The sequence below is a fragment of the Schistocerca cancellata genome, chromosome 1, assembly GCF_023864275.1.
Source record: "Schistocerca cancellata isolate TAMUIC-IGC-003103 chromosome 1, iqSchCanc2.1, whole genome shotgun sequence".
Lineage (NCBI taxonomy): Eukaryota > Metazoa > Arthropoda > Insecta > Orthoptera > Acrididae > Schistocerca > Schistocerca cancellata.
The window spans coordinates 1,056,940,125-1,056,958,310 of NC_064626.1; the positions used below are offsets into that span (position 1 = coordinate 1,056,940,125).

At 44.5% G+C, this 18,186-nt stretch overlaps 1 protein-coding gene across 1 annotated transcript in view; it reads right to left on the reverse strand.

Annotated features, from left to right (window-relative positions):
- Window positions 1-18,186, reverse strand: part of LOC126162937 (guanylate cyclase 32E) — a 935,168-nt gene that overhangs the window by 429,001 nt on the left and 487,981 nt on the right. The window contains exon 7 of the mRNA XM_049919769.1: window positions 15,365-15,609. Coding sequence (XP_049775726.1) covers window positions 15,365-15,609 — 245 coding nt within the window. The remainder of the gene's footprint in view (window positions 1-15,364; window positions 15,610-18,186) is intronic.

Consider the following 18,186-nt stretch of genomic DNA (forward strand, 5'->3'; position numbering starts at 1 on the left):
AGTCTAGGAAACTGATGACCTCAGATGTTAAGTCCCATAGTGCTTAGAGCCATTTGAACCATTTTACAGAACTGCGGCTCTGTGGTAAATGCACTGTGATACTGCTGCAACCACACATATTCATATGAGTAATGTGCGCTGAACTTCTGCAGAGGAAGGGAGAAACTATTAATGCACAATTCAAGGCTTGTTACAGGAAAGAGCGTTAGCACCGGGGGAGGAACATACGCAGTACGCCTCCGATCACTTCAAGATAGAACGCCTGTTTCATGTGTAAAGAGACAGAATATCCTGTCCGTGTTTTACGAAACATTTGTTAGCGTGAATTACAAATGGCTCTGAGCACTATGGGACTTAACATCTATGGTCATCAGTCCCCTAGAACTTAGAACTACTTAAACCTAACTAACCTAAGGACAGCACACAACACCCAGCCATCACGAGGCAGAGAAAATCCCTGACCCCGCCGGGAATCGAACCCGGGAACCCGGGCGTGGGAAGCGCGAACGCTACCGCACGACCACGAGATGCGGGCGAGCGTGAATTACAGTCTGTATATCTTTCCATGTGGAACTTCGTCTGCAGAGATCTATGACGACCGAGAGTCATAGCAAACTTCTGCCAGCAGACGTTGATCGACTATTTGAAGAATGTGTAGGCCTACAGTGGTGTAGGTGAAGGTTCAAGAATTCACACCTTGAAACCATTCAACCCGATCGGCCCTCATTTGCGAGTAATCGACAAACAAGAAATTCGAAATTCCGTGTAATGCTTTGTAGATTTAAAAATAGAAACAGCTTACAGACTGTTTGCTTAGCGTAACAGTTAAGATATAAGACTCACATGCAAAAGGTTTTATCTTCAATTCTCCTTAGGTACATCCAATTTTTTTTAAAATTTTTAATCTTTATCGAAGTGACTTTGATCAATATTTTTATTCACTTAATTGGTTTACACGCAATTTCGTTTACTTGTATTCCTTTGTCACATCACTTTAATCAACGTTTTAACTTCTTCAATTGCTCTTATTTCTTCCTCCTATCGTACTTTTCCCACTTGGAATCTTTGTGCATGTGAATTTAATAATTAAACAGTAGGAACTCCAGGTTGGAATATTGACTATGTAAGGAATAGATAGATTGCTACTTGCATAAGGATAAGTTGGAGCCGGCTGGTGTGGCCGAGCGGTTCTAGGCGCTTCAGTCAGCAACCGCGCGACCGCAACGGTCGCAGGTTCGAATCCTGCCTCGGCAATGAATGTGTGTGATGTCCTTAGGTTAGGTAGGTTTAAGTAGTTCTAAGTTCTAAGGGACTGATGACCTCAGATGTTAAGTCCCATAGTACTCAGAGCCATTTGAACCATTTTTTGATAAGTTGCAGACAGGCACGATTAAAACACACTTACACATAAGCTTTCGGCCACAGCCTTCGTCAGAAAAGGAAAGAGAAAAACACACGCACCATTCATTCACACAAACAAGCGCAGTTCACGCACGTGTGACCGCCAGCTCCGACAGCTCTGACCAGAGTGCCAGTGCGAGCTGCAGCAGTTGGCGGTCATGGGCGAGTGAGTTATGGTTGCTTCTGTGGATTAATGGCGTGTGTTTCTCAATTTTTTTCTTACGAAGCCTGGGGCTGGAAGCTTATGTGAAGTGTCTTATATTTGTGCATGTATACATTTAACATGTCACCTTCAAGGTAAGTGGCTATCTATGTTTTCCTTGCATTGTTGAATTTAATTACTTTTGAAACTTCCTGCCAGATTAAAACTGTGTGCCCGACCGAGACTCGAACTCGGGACCTTTGCCTTTCGCGGGCAAGTGCTCTACCATCTGAGCTACCGAAGCGCGACTCACGCCCGGTACTCACAGCTTTACTTCTGACAGTATCTCGTCTCCTACCTTCCAAACTTTACAGAAGCTCTCCTGCGAACCTAGCAGAACTAGCACTCCTGAAAGAAAGGATATTGCGGAGACATGGCTTAGCCACAGCCTGGGGGAGGTTTCCAGAATGAGATTTTCACTCTGCAGCGGAGTGTGCGCTGATATGAAACTTCCGGCCAGATTAAAACCGTGTGCCCGACCGAGACTCGAACTCGGGACCTTTGCCTTTCGCGGGCAAGGGCAGGTTCGCAGGAGAGCTTCTGTAAAGTTTGGAAGGTAGGAGACGAGATACTGTCAGAAGTAAAGCTGTGGGTACCGGGCGTGAGTCGGGCTTCGGTAGCTCAGATGGTAGCGCACTTGCCCGCGAAAGGCAAAGGTCCCGAGTTCGAGTCTCGGTCGGGCACACAGTTTTAATCTGGCAGGAAGTTTCATATCAGCGCACACTCCGCTGCAGAGTGAAAATCTCATTCTGTTAATTACTTTTATTTATCTGCCACAATGATTAAATATTGGAAAACTCCGATCTGTCGTTTGAAAAACAAAAGAAAAAATGATCTATTTATATTGTCTGTGCAGTGGTGTCAAGAACATATTTTACGTTACAAGATGTACATCTTTTTGAATGGCAATCGTCATACAAACATGTAAAACATAAATTATTATTCCACTATGAAGAAAATAATAATGATTTAAATGAAAACACGGATTATACGTAAAACGTAACGAAAGCAAAAATTAGGAATAGAAATAATGATTGCAATAACATGGACGAAAATGGAGGCAATACATAACAATAATTAAAATCAAATGAGCAAGGAAGCCAAGTGGAAAAAGACTGATAGAAAGATAAATGGGAGCAAATGATGTATTTATACCATAACTAATAGACGTGGCAAAGGATTATAAAAAATTACATTTCAACCAATTAAATGAATAGAAATAGTGATAGATGTCATTTCGATAAAGATTTAAAAATAATCCTTTTGCATGTGTGACCAATACCTTAACCACTGCGCTATGGAATCATTCTGTAAATTAATACCATTTTTAAGCATGTATTGCATCACACGAAATTCCGGAAGTTTTTGTCGATTACTCGCAAACGAGGGCCAACAGGGGCGAATGGCTGCAGGGTGTGATTCCTTGAACCTTAACTATATACAATGTTTCAAAAAGTCTATCCCACCCCTAGGGACCTCTCCTTGTTAGTCTCATGTAGCCGAACGACTGATAAGCCTGCATAAGTCTGCAAGTACTAAAATATTTTCGTAAATATACTGACAGAAAAAAGGTGGAACAGCAAAAAATAGCCACGCGGTTTGACGCTCCATGTCACGGATTGTGCGGTCCCTCCCGCCGGAAGTTCGAGTCCTCCCTCGCGCTTGGGTGTGTGTGGTCTTCTTACCGTAAGTTAATTTAAGTAGATTGTTAGTCTATGGACCGATGACCTCAACAGTTTGGTCCCTTAGGAATTCACACACATTTGAACATTTTTTGCCGAGCGGTCTAAGGCGCTGCAGTCATAGACTGTACGGCTGGTCCCGGCGGAGGTTCGAGTCCTCCCTGGGCCATGTGTGTGTGTGTTTGTCCTTAGGATAATTTAGGTTAAGTAGTGTGTAAGCTTAGGGACTGATGACCTAAGCAGTTAAGTTCCGTAACATTTCAGACACATTTGAACATTTTTTGAACATTTTTGAACCAAAAAATAGTTAATGAAGAGTAATGAAATTTCTGGAATCCATTTGTCTGACTAACATATTTAAGTGATTATCATTGCAAGATCACAGACTAATGTAAGACCGAGCGAGGTGGCGCAGTGGTTAGACACTGGACTCGCATTCGGGAGGCCGACGGTTCAATCCCGCGTCCGGCCATCCTGATTTAGGTTTTCCGTGATTTCCCTAAATCGCTCCAGGCAAATGCCGGGATGGTTCCTTTCAAAGGGCACGGCCGACTTCCTTCCCCGTCCTTCCCTAATCCGATGAGACCGATGTCCTCGCTGTCTGGTCTCCTTCTCCAAAACCAACCAACCAACCAACCAACTAATGTAAGCGCGAGATAAGCCACTGTAAAGGTGATGCTGGTACGTTAATAACCGGTGTAGCTGCCAGAATCTTGAATCCAAGCATGCCAACATGATTCAAATGGTTCAAATGGCTCTGAGCACTATGCGACTTATTTTCTGAGGTCATCAGTCGCCTAGAACTTAGAACTAATTAAACCTAACTAACCTAAGGACATCAAACACATCCATGCCCGAGGCAGGATTCGAACCTGCGACCGTAGCGGTCGCTCGATTCCAGGCTGTAGTGCCTAGAACCGCACGGCCACTCCGCCCGGCATGCCAACATGCTTTTATTGTGTTGTACAGGTGCCGGATGTCAGTTTGTGGCTGGTGTTCCATGCCTATTGCACTTGGTCGGTCGATACAAGGATGCTTAATGCTGCTTGTGGATGACGCCAGTGATGTCCCATATGTTCTCTATTGCAGACAGATCTGGTGATCGAGCAGACCAAGGCAACATGTCGACGCTCTGTAGTACATGTTGGTTACAATAGCGGTATGTAGGCGAGTGTTATCCTTATGGAAAACATCCGTAGAAAGCTGCTCATGAATGGCAGCACGACAGTTTGAATCACCAGACTGGCGTACAGATTTCCAGTCAGGGTGCATGGAATATTCTGCTGTCACACGAAATCACACCAGAAACCGTAACTCAGGGTGTAGCTCCAGTGTGTCCAGCACGACAGGTTGGTTGCACGCCCTCAACTGGCCTCCTCCTAACCAAAACGCGGCCATCACTGAACAGATCTCCACACTGCCCTCCAATGACTTCTCGCTTGATACCACTGAAGTGGCAAACGGCAATGATCTGGGCTCAGTAGAATGCTCCTGGATCGGAACAAACCTTGAAGTAACAGATTTGCAACAGATCGTTGTCTGATGGCGGTGCCAACTGCTGCTCAGATTGCTCCAGCAAATGCAGTTCGACTGCCAGAGCCATACCCCGAACACGATGGTCTTCCCTTTCGTTATTGCCACGCGGCCATCAGAAGCACAGTCTTCTTGCGACCGTACATTCTCGTGACCACTGCTGTCAGCAATCATGTACAGTGACTACATTCCACCCAAGTCTTTCTGCTATATCGCAGAAGGAACGTCCAGCTTCTCGTATGCCTATTACACGACCTCGCTCAATCTCAGTGAGATGCTGATGACGACATCTTTGTCGCACCCTTGACTAACAACAGCTCCCCGCGTCCAGTCTCAAAGGTAACTAACACTCACGACCGTTAGAGCGTGTATTCAAAGAAAACCTGATCTGCTTCCTCATAGTGACGTTACTAGCGCCACTCTTGTGTGACTGACGCGAGATTTGAATAGGCATCACCTTTCAGATCTAAGAACATTCTTTCTTCAGTGTATAAAAGTTACCGAAAACTGAAGAAAAGAACATTTATGTCAGGCCCCGAAATCAGGACACTGTGGCGTAAAACGCCTTTGTGGTGGCCGATCTGTCTACCTTTTTAATGTAGAACGTCCTAGGTGGGAATATCTGTGTGAGGGGTTGGACACGTGTGCTAATTCGAATTTTCCAGCAGATGTTCAGGGAGGGGATAATGCCACTGTGGCCGAGCGGTTCTAGGCACTTCAGCCCGGAACCGCGCTGCTGCGACGGTCGCAGATTTGAATCCTGCGTCGGGCATGGATGTGTGTGTGTCCTTGGGTTAGGTGGGTTTAAGTAGTTCTAAGTCTAGGGCACTGATGACCTCAGATGTTAAGTCCCATAGTGCTTAGAGACATTAGAACCATTTGATAATGTCACAAGTGAGTTACGGAATGTCAGAGTAATAGGTGATGACTTCATCTTTCCACTTGCAGTAGTCAAAGGATTTATCTTTTGAACTAATACCTACACTTTATGAGCAGTTTTCTGAGCCTGTATTTCTTGTAGGGCTACTTTTCGACACTGAGTTAACATCAGTCGAATACGATGTAACTGCCAACACGACTTATAGATCGAAGATTCTAGTAAATGTTTTCGACTGCTAGAGTGACCTTATCTTCGAACGAACAGTGTAAGGCATGACTTTAGCCAATATTTTGAATGTGGAGTGTAATCGACAAACCATATTGCTTGGTGCCGAATTTCGAGCTCAGTAGGGTAGCGAGGATGGGCAAAAACGCTCTTTTAATTTCTGCCTGAAGCTGTGAACATCGTTCTGCCTGCAGCCGGCTTTTAAAGTACGGACCACTGTCTTGTGGTTCTGAGTTTTGAAGCTACGTTGTCCAGGATTATCGTTGAGACTCTTGTTTGCTCGTACTGCGCTGGAGTATGTTACATAATTTTTCAGGCTCGAAACTATGTATACGCGTCAGCAGTGACAGCTCCTTGTTCGATTCGCATCTTTGTTGGAACAAATGACGGTGAAAATATATTGTTCACTGGGGCATCCAAGCATATCGGTCCCTCTCCACACTCTTTAAACTGTGAGGAGTGTGATGAAAACGGGATTATTTTTCTCTCTTTTGTAAATGTGTCCATAAGCAAATACTTACGAGTATATACGTTATTGATAAGCGTTTGTGATTGATTACTTTGTGAGTAACAACTGAATTTCAAAACTTCCTGGCAGATTAAAACTGTGTGCCGGACCGAGAATCGATTGGAACCTTTGCCTTTCGTGTTCAAGTGCTCTGCTATCTGAGCTACCCAAGCACGACTCACGACTCGTCCTCACAGCTTCAATTCCGCCAGTACCTCGTCGCCTACAATCCAAACTTCACAGAAGCTCTTCTGCGAAACTTGCAGAACTAGCGCTCCTGGAAGAAAGGATATTGTGGAGAGATGGCTTAGGCACAGCCTGGGGGACGTTTCCAGAATGAGAGTTTTTACTCTGCAGCGGAGTGTGCGCTGATATGAAATTTCCTGGCAGATTAAAGCAATGTGCCGGACCGAGACTCGAACTCGGGACCTTAGCCTATCGCGAGCAAGTGTTCTACCATTCTCATTCTGAAGATATACCCCAGACTGTGACTAAGCCATGTCTCCGCAACATCCTTTCTTCCAGGAGCGCTAGTTCTGGAAGCTTCGCAGAAGAGCTTGTATGAAGTTTGGAATGTAGGATACGCGGTACTGGCAGAACTGAAGCTGTGACGACTGTTTGTGAGGCGTGCTTGTGTAGCTCATGTGGAATAGCATGTGCCCGCGAAAGGCAAAAGTCCTGAGTTCGAGGCTCGGTCCGGCATACAGTTTTAATCTGCCAGGAAGTTTCATATTAGAGCACACTCCTCTGCACAGTGAAAATCTCATTCTGGAAACTAAATTTCAGTTCATATCTCCCATGAATAATTCTTCTCGCCAAATTATTTTCAGTCCTCCCTTCAGTAATGTTCATTGGCACCTATGTTCTTTTAAGCTCTGTTGATGAAAGCAAATTTTTCATTACAATCTAGTTGAAATATTCATTGATGTGCCCTCAGCAAGGACAGAATTTCTATAACCTACCATCAGTAGCAATATTATTTCCGGATTAGATGCGATTTTCAACTAATTTAGGTAATTGAGAGACGGAACGCTGTTGAAAACAGCTACTGCTACGAAGAATACTTCGAGACTTTGGTATCAGATAAGTTACTTCCTATTTGTTAGGTATTAGTAGATACCGGTGTAGATACATCTACATTGCACGTATCTCTCCTCTGAGGAATGATATACTAATAACAGCTGATACTAGAATAATTGAAGATCTTCATTCCAATTTACCTATATTACAGACCCCTTTATTGTTCCTTAGCGCTAAAAAAGTTCGTTCATTACCTCATATTTCTTTATAAGTGGTCGGATGGCGTTGTTATTCATTCAGGAACAAATTTCATACGAAGGGGGAATATTTTCAGGGTATTAAACCCAGAGACATAATATAGTATATACTCACAGGTTAGTATTATAAGGTAGTGACAGGTTTTACAGCATCACGCTAAAGAAACAGTATTTAAATTTTTGCATGCCGCGTCTGAAGGTGAACCTGGAAAGGCTCAAAAACTAGTACACATGAATATTTCTTAAGGTACTGGCTGCCATTATCTTCAATTATATTCAGATATTCCCTTCTAGCGATTATTACCGCTAGCTATGTTACGAATATTGAACTCATCGATCTGTGATTTTGTGATGTACATGGGACTGTACGTACTTGTACTTCAAATAAGTTGTTTTATTGTGCATCCCACACCACGGTTTTCAGAGAAGAATTGCAACCATTCTCTTTTACAACTAATCCTATGAGATTTGAATGTATGGACGACAATCGGCCGGCGAAATCGTGAACTGATTAGCGTGGGCTCGCTTCCCCTGTGTGCAGCTTCCATTTCCCAAATTGATACCACTCCCTAATCAGATAATTGCAAAGCTGAGGATATACATAAGCATCTCAAACCACGCTATAACACTATCCCATTAGCAATTACGTCTCGTTATATTGTCCTCAGAGCTAACTTTTATGAGCGACACGGACGAGGCGATTTAACGTTATTGTACAATATTAAGTGTCGTCGTGGAGAGAAGCGGGGAATTCACGACTGGTTTTATTGTCGTTTTTCTATTACGGCTGCAACGAAATTGTATTGGCTGATACCGAAATAAATTAAAAATAATTTCAAACTTTGGACAGTACTGTATTTTGCTAGGTATGGTCGTCCTGTGGGTAGTGTTTTCTTCATTTCGCATGACATGATAATCGGCTCTCAGCATCTGTTATGAGGAAACATGTACCTTAAAATGAAATCCCAGAATCTTATCTGCGGTGCAACTATGCGCTAAATATTGCCAGTGGTGAAACTCATTTTAAATTACGACAAAAAATTCGAGGTATGAAGGGAGATCTAATCTCTAAGCTGCAAATTTGTGGTCTTAGATCACGTTACCGCCAAGAAATAAGTGAAATTTCTATTCCTTTCAGTTATGGCGCAGACTGCCGTTCGAATTTTCATCGAAGATGTCTCTAATTGTTACACTGCAAGTGTCATCCGAACTGCCATAATTAATAAAATTCAGTTCCTCTCATTACCTGTCAGTTGTGGGTGAAATATTACCATTACAAATCAAGAAGTCTCCCTCCTTTGTCTTTCTCCTGTCGTTCACTCACTATGTGTGTTTATGAATATGTGTTTGTGTTTCTAATATGTTACAGAATTTATGAATATCCTCATTTCTGACTGCCCTTCTACGAGGGTTGGAACTTAAATTGTGGCAACTATTTATTCACAACCGATACAAAAGAGTTACATGTTTGCACCTGTTACTGTCCATCAAAGTAGTCACCAGCGTTGTGTAGAACCCGTTGTCAGCGATATGGAAGGCGTAGTATACCAATAGCAGAGTCTGTTCTGTTGATGGTGCGAATGGAGCGGTCAAAAGTTATGGTGGATATCGTGTACGACTGTGATGTTATCCTAACGCATTACGTTCCTCCACAACAGACAGTCAAGGCACGGTATTACTATTCGTTTTTGGAGCGTCACCTGCGACCAGCTTTGCGAAAGAAGCGGCGACACTTTCTGCGCAACCCACTCAGCACTTTTCACGACAATGCGCGGGCGCATACAGCGCAAGCTGTGGCTGCTCTGTTCGGTCGATGGGACTGGGAAGTGCTGTACCATCCACCATACTTGTGACTTTGATTTGATTCCGAAGATGAAGGAACCACTTCGTGGGATTCGCTTCAGAACTGTTCCAGAGATTCGACTGGCAGTAGACCGCTCCATTCGCAGCATCAACAGAACAGGCTCTGCTAACGGTATACTACGACTTCCACATCGCTGGCAACGGGTTATACACAACGCTGGTGACTGCTTTGAAGGACACTAACAGGCGCAAACATGTAACTCTTTTGTATCGGTTGTGAATAAATAGTTACCACTATTTAAGTTCCAACCCTCGTATATACTTTCGTACCTCATGATTCTGAATACATTTTTCTTATTTGTTACTTAAACCTATGCATGTAAAAATTTTTTTTTTCTCATTCGCAATTTAAACGCAAAACTGTGATGATGACAATTTTTATTTTATTACACAGTCATATATTTAAGTCGGAAACCAGAAAGATGTGTTTGATATGAAGAAAGAATGCAGAAGGGCAATGAGAAATAAGGACGTGCAGGAAGAACGCGAATTAATGAATTCAGTAAGTATACAAGATTCGCATAAAAACTTAAAACACGAAACGACATACAAATAAAGTTTTATGAGAACCGTTTTTTCTCTACGTTGTTTAATTTAGTGAATCATGGGCTCTAAATTAGGAACAAAAAAGACACCGTCCAATGATATAAAACGAGAGATAGCCATAACTATGGATATTTGCAACAACGAAATCTACACGATGAACAGTAGAAGAAAACAAAGGCCGTCGGGAATTAATCGAAGATTCTGAAGAACGCTAAAAGAATTTGAGCGGAATGGGAAAAGAGATATTGGCAGACCAGGAAAAAGGTGAAGGCCATACCAGGCAATAACTGAGCTAATACAGAAAATAAGTTTCGCGTGAATGAGAAAGCCTGATGTCTGGAGTACAATGGCAGTCTTGTGACTCATTACAGGTTGTATTGGTATACAATGGGGCTAATCTGCACCGTGTTACATGAATATGAGGGCGGGAGAAACTGGAAACAAAACGAACGCTCGTTTCTCTTTTTCCGCAGATGAAAAAGTCTGAAGAAAAATTTTGTTCGTATAAAACTCTTGATGGAGAAAGATATTTTAGAAGCGCATCAGGAACTTCAATTTTGTGCGGCCCGCCACCTTTCACGTGGAGCAGATACCTGGATAATAAGCAACTCACATTTAATAAGAATACCGAAGAATACGGACGCCCTGCTACCTCTCAGGGGCATAACCAATCTTAAACGACACCTAGTGTCAGTAAACATTTTGTCTCTAATAAAAGCTGTCCCCCATGACGTGATATACTGTAAATCTATTTTTCAACGTTCAAGTTAATATGAGTCTAGTACAAATCAGGGGCATTGCGTTGCAGATATTTTACTTATGCTAGTTGGAATAAATGTCAGTCTAAAGAGAAGCAACTGCAACTGTCTTGTGTGAGCAGGTCAGATACGTGGAATGAACTCCTACCAGCAGTCTATTATCATACTCTACTACGTTTCCAGTGAAAGGAGGCCACACGGCCGTCCGGGGTGACCGAGCGGTTCTAGGCGCTATAGTCTGGAACCGCGGGACCGCTACGGTAGCAGGTTCGAATCCTGCCACGGGTATGGATGTGTGTGATGTCCTTAGGTTAGTTAGGTTTAAGTAGTTCTAAGATCTAGGGGACTGATGACCTCAGACGTTAAGTCCCATAGTGCTCAGAGCTATTTGAACCATTTTTTGAGGCCACAGGACACGCCAAGGGAAAGATTAAGGAAGGGATTTGGCAAGAAATGTTTCAGAGAGAAAGGCAATCCAGGTGGCCAGTCTCTTCGTCCTGATGATGATGTGATTGCGATGAGAGAATTGTCAGCTGGATGAAAATTTTTTCCCAATAAAACATTGTTATACAGATTACGGAGGGTACAAATGATAACTGATTTCAGTTTCAGCAGTACACAAGCCTTTTTTGTTAAGAGTCCAAATGTGTACGAACAGCTGCTTCTGAACAACAACTTATTGACAATATTCTGCGTTTATTGAGAGCCTGTAGTTCGTAGGTGGAGGCACGCTGTAGTGCCTTTGCGAGGGTCCCATTTGATTACCATTTTTCGTTTTATGCTTGAAAGCTACAAATAAGATGGATAAGTTACTATCGTAAGCTGTAATACAGAGCGCTACTACGACGCACATGAGGCGATTCCCACCATCGGCAAGCAGGCAGGAAATTGGTCGAGCCGTATGTCGCTGTCAAGTGAGCTAGCTGGTGGTGTGAGAAAACGACCTTTGGGCAACAGCGTACGTAGCAGAGCAAATGCAGACCTTTGAGACAACACGAGATTCAAGGGCAAAACAGCGACTGTTTCTGTCTCAAATATTAAGTATTATAGTCCTTTTTAACATAAATGTTAGGGCCGTCTTAGAGTCATTAAAGCTTTTTTACTATTACTATAATATGAATTAAACACATTGAAACAAGAAACAAACGACGGCGGAGACACTAACAACGAAGTATGAATCCTTCAGACGGCGCACGACATTTGATAGCGATCCTTGTTGTGCCTCAAGTAAGCCAGTCGGTGTTCGAACGTTCCCCTGGTCTGAACTCCGTGTCAATCATGCTCTCGGTTTTCAATATTATACGGCATTAAGTGTGTTATACTGAGTAACTGTAAATTATTTTAGTGCCGGCCACTGTGGCCGAGCGGCTCTGGGCGCTTCACTCTGGAACCGCGCGACTGCTACGGTCGCAGGTTCGAATTCTGCCTCGGGCGTGGATGTGTGTGATGTCCTTGGGTTAGTTAGGTTTAAGTAGCTCTAAGTTCTAGGGAACTCATGACCTCAGATGTTAAGTACCATAGGGCTCAGAGCCACTTTTTTAAACGGTGTTCATTAATAAATACACCATAATGGCATCCTGAGCAATTAATTAACGTAGATTTTCTACCCGCACACTAAACTATAGCAATACAAGTGGAACTTCCCCAGGTCAGAAATTTTGCAGAGGCTCTATCTCATATGATGCTACCTCATCTGCTATGACGGACGACATCGACGAGAGGGCTGCATAGTACATTTTCTCGGATGAAAAGGCAATCTTAGTTTGATTGTATAAAAGTTCTTTTTTTTTCTAATTTGTAGTACTTTCTTATGGGACAAACTGCTGAGGTCATAGGTCCGTAGGCTTACATACTACTTAATCTAACTTAAATTAACTTACGTTAAGGACAACACATACACACACACACACACACACACACACACACACACACACATAAACCCATGCCCGAGGGAGGACTCGAAGCTCCGACGGGGAGAGCCGCGCGAACCGTGGCAAGGCGCCCGAAACCATGCAGCTACCCCGTGCAGAACATGTTATGTGTCTCAGTCTACAGCCTCGAGGCTGTTCTGAGAGACACATTTACTTCACTGAGGAACCTTACGGCGGTCACATTCGTCCCTTATTCAGTCGGCGAAAACTGTCTGGAGACGACGAAACCATTATCAACTATGCAGTTGTTACTTTTTCAAAGTTCCTGTTATTTAATAATGCGAGAAACGTTCGCGAATCGATCTTTTGCACCAGGATTTCGTGAGCACTTATCTTCGCCTAGAGGGCGTGCACCGGCGGCTTCTAAGAGGCCTCTGGCGAGCTTGCTCTCTCAGACAGTCTGATGAGGAGCGATGTGGTGCCTAGCTAGAGAGCTCGTGGGGCGTGCTGAGCTCGTGGTATAGCGGAAAGAGGGGCCTCTTCCACCGCAGGCTAAGGAGTGCTGCTGCAAACCGCCGCCTCTGCCAGAGTTCTGCTTTAAGTGCGGTCACGGGACACCAAACTGCTTGTTTACGCCTCTCCTTTAACGCCCGGTAAGGAACTTGAAGTTGTTGCTGACATTTATCAGTGCACCTGCGCTGTTATAACTGTAATTACGGCACGTTACACCAGCAAAGTGTCTTGCAAGGTGAGCTAACTTGGGTACTGCTCGTTAACTAGGCGGACCTCTGAACGAAGCCGATACCTGCTAGTTATCGTCTTGATATTCAAATCATTTGATTTGTTTGACGAAGTTCAGCCTCCCGTGGTAAGACTTCCGTCCAATTGCACGCTTGCTGTTTATTGTGTTGCTCCTTCGGTGAGACAATTGGATAAAGGCATCCACTCCGATAGTCAGTAAATTTGGCCTTTGTGAACAGAGTCAAGTTTGGTGTGGCTTTTAACGCTCCATCTGTGTTCTTACGGCCAGACTTACGCAGTTGGTCCATCCAGGGGCCTCTTAGTATTAATGGAAATGTGTATTTAAGACCGGGAGTACGGGTCTTGCCATCAAAAACAATTTCTGCTTCTTATAAATGAAGAATTATGTTAAGTTATGGTAGCTTTCTGTTATATCGCGTGGTACCAGGAGTCGTTTTTTACTTGCTCTTTCTTAAACTGTAAAACAGAGTGGTATTGCAGGAAGAGGTACAGCTAATCCCTAAATCTAATCCAAAAAGCGCGAGATTCAGCTGTTTTTTGCCACCCTGTATTGCCTTATGTCAATTTTTTTGTGTCTGTATGTTTTAGAATCGGTTAATTGGCGCTACTGGGCCGCGTTGTTGTAGAGTGTCATGGATTCTGCCGCCCGGTGCGAACCATCTGCAATACCAAAAGGTTGCTCCGATTATTTAGTAAAAATTTCACCGTGTTACAGTTATTTTACGAGGACTGGAACTTCAATATTGGCAACGATTTATTTACAGCTCGCACAAAATAGATACGTGTTTCAAATTTTTACTGACCTTCAGTGTAGTCACCAGCATTGTGTATAACCCGCTGCCAGTGATGTGGGAGTCGCAGGATACTCTTAGCAGTGCCAGTTGTGTTGACAGTTCGAGCGGCGCGGTCTATTGCCCGACGAATTTGTAGTAGTTTTGAAGCGGATGCCGTGAAGCGTTCCCTTCAGTTTAGAAATCGAGTTGAACTCTCGAGGGCTTAAGTGAGGGTAGTGCAGTAGGTGGTATAGCACTTAGCAGCCCCATCAGTCAAACAAATCAGTAACAGCTTGCACTGTACGTGCTTGAGCATTGTCCTGCAAAATGATGGTCAACTCCTGCAGAAAGTGTCATTACTTCTGTCTCTAAGTTGGTCGTAGGTTCATCATCATCATCATTTAAGACTGATTATGCCTTTCAGCGTTCAGTCTGGAGCATAGACCTCTATAAAATTCCTCCATGATCCCCTATTTAGTGCTAACATTGGTGCCTCTCCTGATTCTAAGCGTATTACTTCAAAATCATTCATAACCGAATCCAGGTACCTTCTCTTTGGTCTACCCCGACTCCTGCTACCCTCTACTGCTGAACCCATGAGTCTCTTGGGTAACCTTTCTTCTCGTATGTTGTGTTCCAAAAATGTACAGCTCCCACAGAGAACGTCATGACAAAATTTGATTAATTCAGCACGCACAGAGTCAATAAACATTGCGTTTCCTCGCTCCATACATGAATGCAAGGAGAAAAAGCGCTAGGAACTGGTACATTGGGACATACCCTCTACCACGCGCATCACAGTGGTTTGCATAGTATAATGTAGGTGTACAAGTAGATACAGAATGACAAATTTTATCTTACCTCTCATAAGAAACCAGCGTACAGCTCGTTGGATACTTTTGGGGAGATGGACAGAGACTGGGAGAATCCGTGCGAGGTAGAATAACTTGCTCTCTACAGATACCTTAAGTGTGTGCACCTTTTGTAAGATACCTAAATACGTATCTAAATGCGTTGAGAGCGTACATTCCGCGGGAAGCGAGCAGCAGCGTGGAGAGGTTGGCGCTGCCTCTGTTGGCTCACCAGTCGGACGCCGCCGACGACGGAGACGGGGTTTGGGATGTTGAAGGGCGGCAGCTGGATGTAGGAGCTGACGAGCTGGCTGAAGTTGGTCATGTCGCGCGGCGCGGACGGCGCGACGCCCAGGTAGCAGCGGAAGGCCCGCGTCGCATTGGCGTCCTCCTGCTGACGCAGCAGGTCGCGCAGGTACTTGCCGGGGTTGTCCGCGTCGTACTGCTCGATGTCCACGCCGACCACCCAGTACTCGCCTGCGACAGCAACCAGCACCACATGACAGAGTCCGAAAGAGTGGCACTATCCGGAAATGAACGCATCACTAATGAACCAAAACACTGCAACCTCTGCCCGCGACCACAGTGACATCTCTACTGGCCATTAAAATTGCTACATCACGAAGATGACGTGCGACAGACGCGAAATTTAACCTACAAGAAGAAGATGCTGTGATATGCAAATGATTAGCTTTTCAGGGCATTCACACAAGGTTGGCGCCGGTGGCGACACCAACAACGCGCTGACATGAGGACCTTTTCCAACCGATTTCTCATACACAAACAGCAGCTGACCGGCGTTGCCTGGTGAAACATTGTTGTGATGCCTCGTGTAAGGAGGAGAAACGCGTACCATCACGTTTCCGACTTTAATAAAGGTCGAATTGTAGTCTATCGCGATTGCGGTTTATCGTATCGCGAATTGCGGCTCGAGTTGGTCTAGATCCAATGACTGTCAGCAGAATATGTAATCGGTGGGTTCAGGTTGGTAATACGGAACGCCGTGCTGGATCCCAACGGCCTCGTATCACTAGCAGTCGAGATGACAAGCATCTTATCCGCATGGCTGTAACAGATCGTGCAGCAACGTCTCGATCCCTGAGTCACCAGATGAGGAAGGTTTCGAGACAACAATCATTTGCACGAACAGTTCGACGACGTTTGCAGCAGCATGGACTATCAGCTCGGAGACCATGGCTGCGGTTACCCTTGACGCTGCATCACAGACAGGAGCGCCTCTGATGGTGTACTCAGCGACGAACCTGGGTGCACGAATGGCAAAACGTCATATTTTCGGATGAATCCAAGTTCTGTTTACAGCATCATAATGGTCGCATCCGTGTTTGGCGACATCGCGGTGAACGCACATTGGAAGCGTGTACTCGTCATCGTCATACTGGCGTATCACCCGGCGTGATGGTATGGGGTGCCATTGGTTACACGTCTCGGTCACCTCTTGTTCGCACTGACGGCTCTTTGAACAGTGGACGTTACATTTCAGATGTGTTACGATCCGTGGCCCTACCCTTCATTCGATGCCTGCGAAACCCTACATTTCAGCAGGATAATGCACGACCGCATGTTGCACGTCCTGTACGGGCATTTCTGGATACAGAAAATGTTCGACTGCTGCCCTGGCCAGCACATTCTCCAGATCTCTCAGCAATTGAAAACATCTGGTTAATGGTGCCCGAGCAACTGGCTCGTCACAATACGCCAGTCACTACTCTTGATGAACTGTGGTATCGTGTTGAAGCTGCATGGGCAGCTGTACCTGTACACTCCACCCAAGATCTGTTTGACTCAATGCCCAGGCGTATCAAAACCGTTATTACGGTCAGAGGTGGTTGTTCTGGGTACTGATTTTTCAGGATCTATGCACCCAAACTGCGTGGAAATGTAATCACATGTCACTTCCAGTATAATATATTTGTCCAATGAGTACCCGTTTATCATCTGCATTTCTTATTGGTGTAGCAATTTTAATGGCCAGTATTGTATTAACTGGTGGCAAGTGTTGGAGAAAGGAAAGTACTGAGTTGTTGTAATTAAACTTCCGCAGGTTGAGAGTGCCTCTCCTGCAAAATGAGTGAACGCAGGACCATGAAACTTGGTGGAAACGTTTGTAACCACATGCTGAATAGGAGTAATGAATACACCATTTAAAGAAACAATATTTACACTGGGGTGACAATAGTCATGGGATAAGTCCAAATACCGAGTTAGCGGCCGTTGTGGCCGAGTGGTTCTAGGCGCTTCAGTCTGGAACCACGCTGCTGCTATGGCCGCAGGTTCGAATCCTACCTCGGGCATGGATGTGTGTGATGTCCTTAGGTTAGTTAGGTTTAATTAGTTCTAAGTTCTAGGAGACTGATGACCTCAGAAGTTAAGTCCCATAGTGCTCAGAGCCATTTGATTCATTTTGAATACCGAGTCGGACCTTCTTTCGCCTGGCGCTATGCGGCAATTGGACATCGCATGGACTCAACAAGTCGTTGGAATACCAGGAGAAATATTGAGCCATGCTGTCTCTATAGTCGTCCATAATTGCGAGAGTGTTGCTCGTTCAGGATGTTGTCCACGAACCGCCTGTCGATTCTACAAATCTTCGGTGAGATTAATGTCGGGCAACCTCGGTGGCCAAATCATTTACTCGAATGTACAGAACGTTCTTCAAACTAATCGCGAACAATTGTGACTCCGTGACATATCTTTGTTTGGGGCCATGCACTCCGATTTCAGGCGCATTTGTGAAGGGTTTTAGTGTGCTTGGTGCACCATACGATGATCCTCCCTTGTTATGGTCAGACGAGGTTGTATGGAACCTTGACATCATGTTCCCATGTAGTCCAACATCAGCCCACTTTCACATCCAAATGCCTAACAAAGCTGAATACAGCATGATTCGACCAGCTAGCCTAATGGAGATCAACACTATGGCTTGCTTTAAACTCTGTCAGATGCTGATAACGTAGCCGCACACGAGTGGCACCAGGTCTGGTAACAACACTAAACATGAAGAACACTATCGCGTTCTGGTGGTCGTTCTACCTC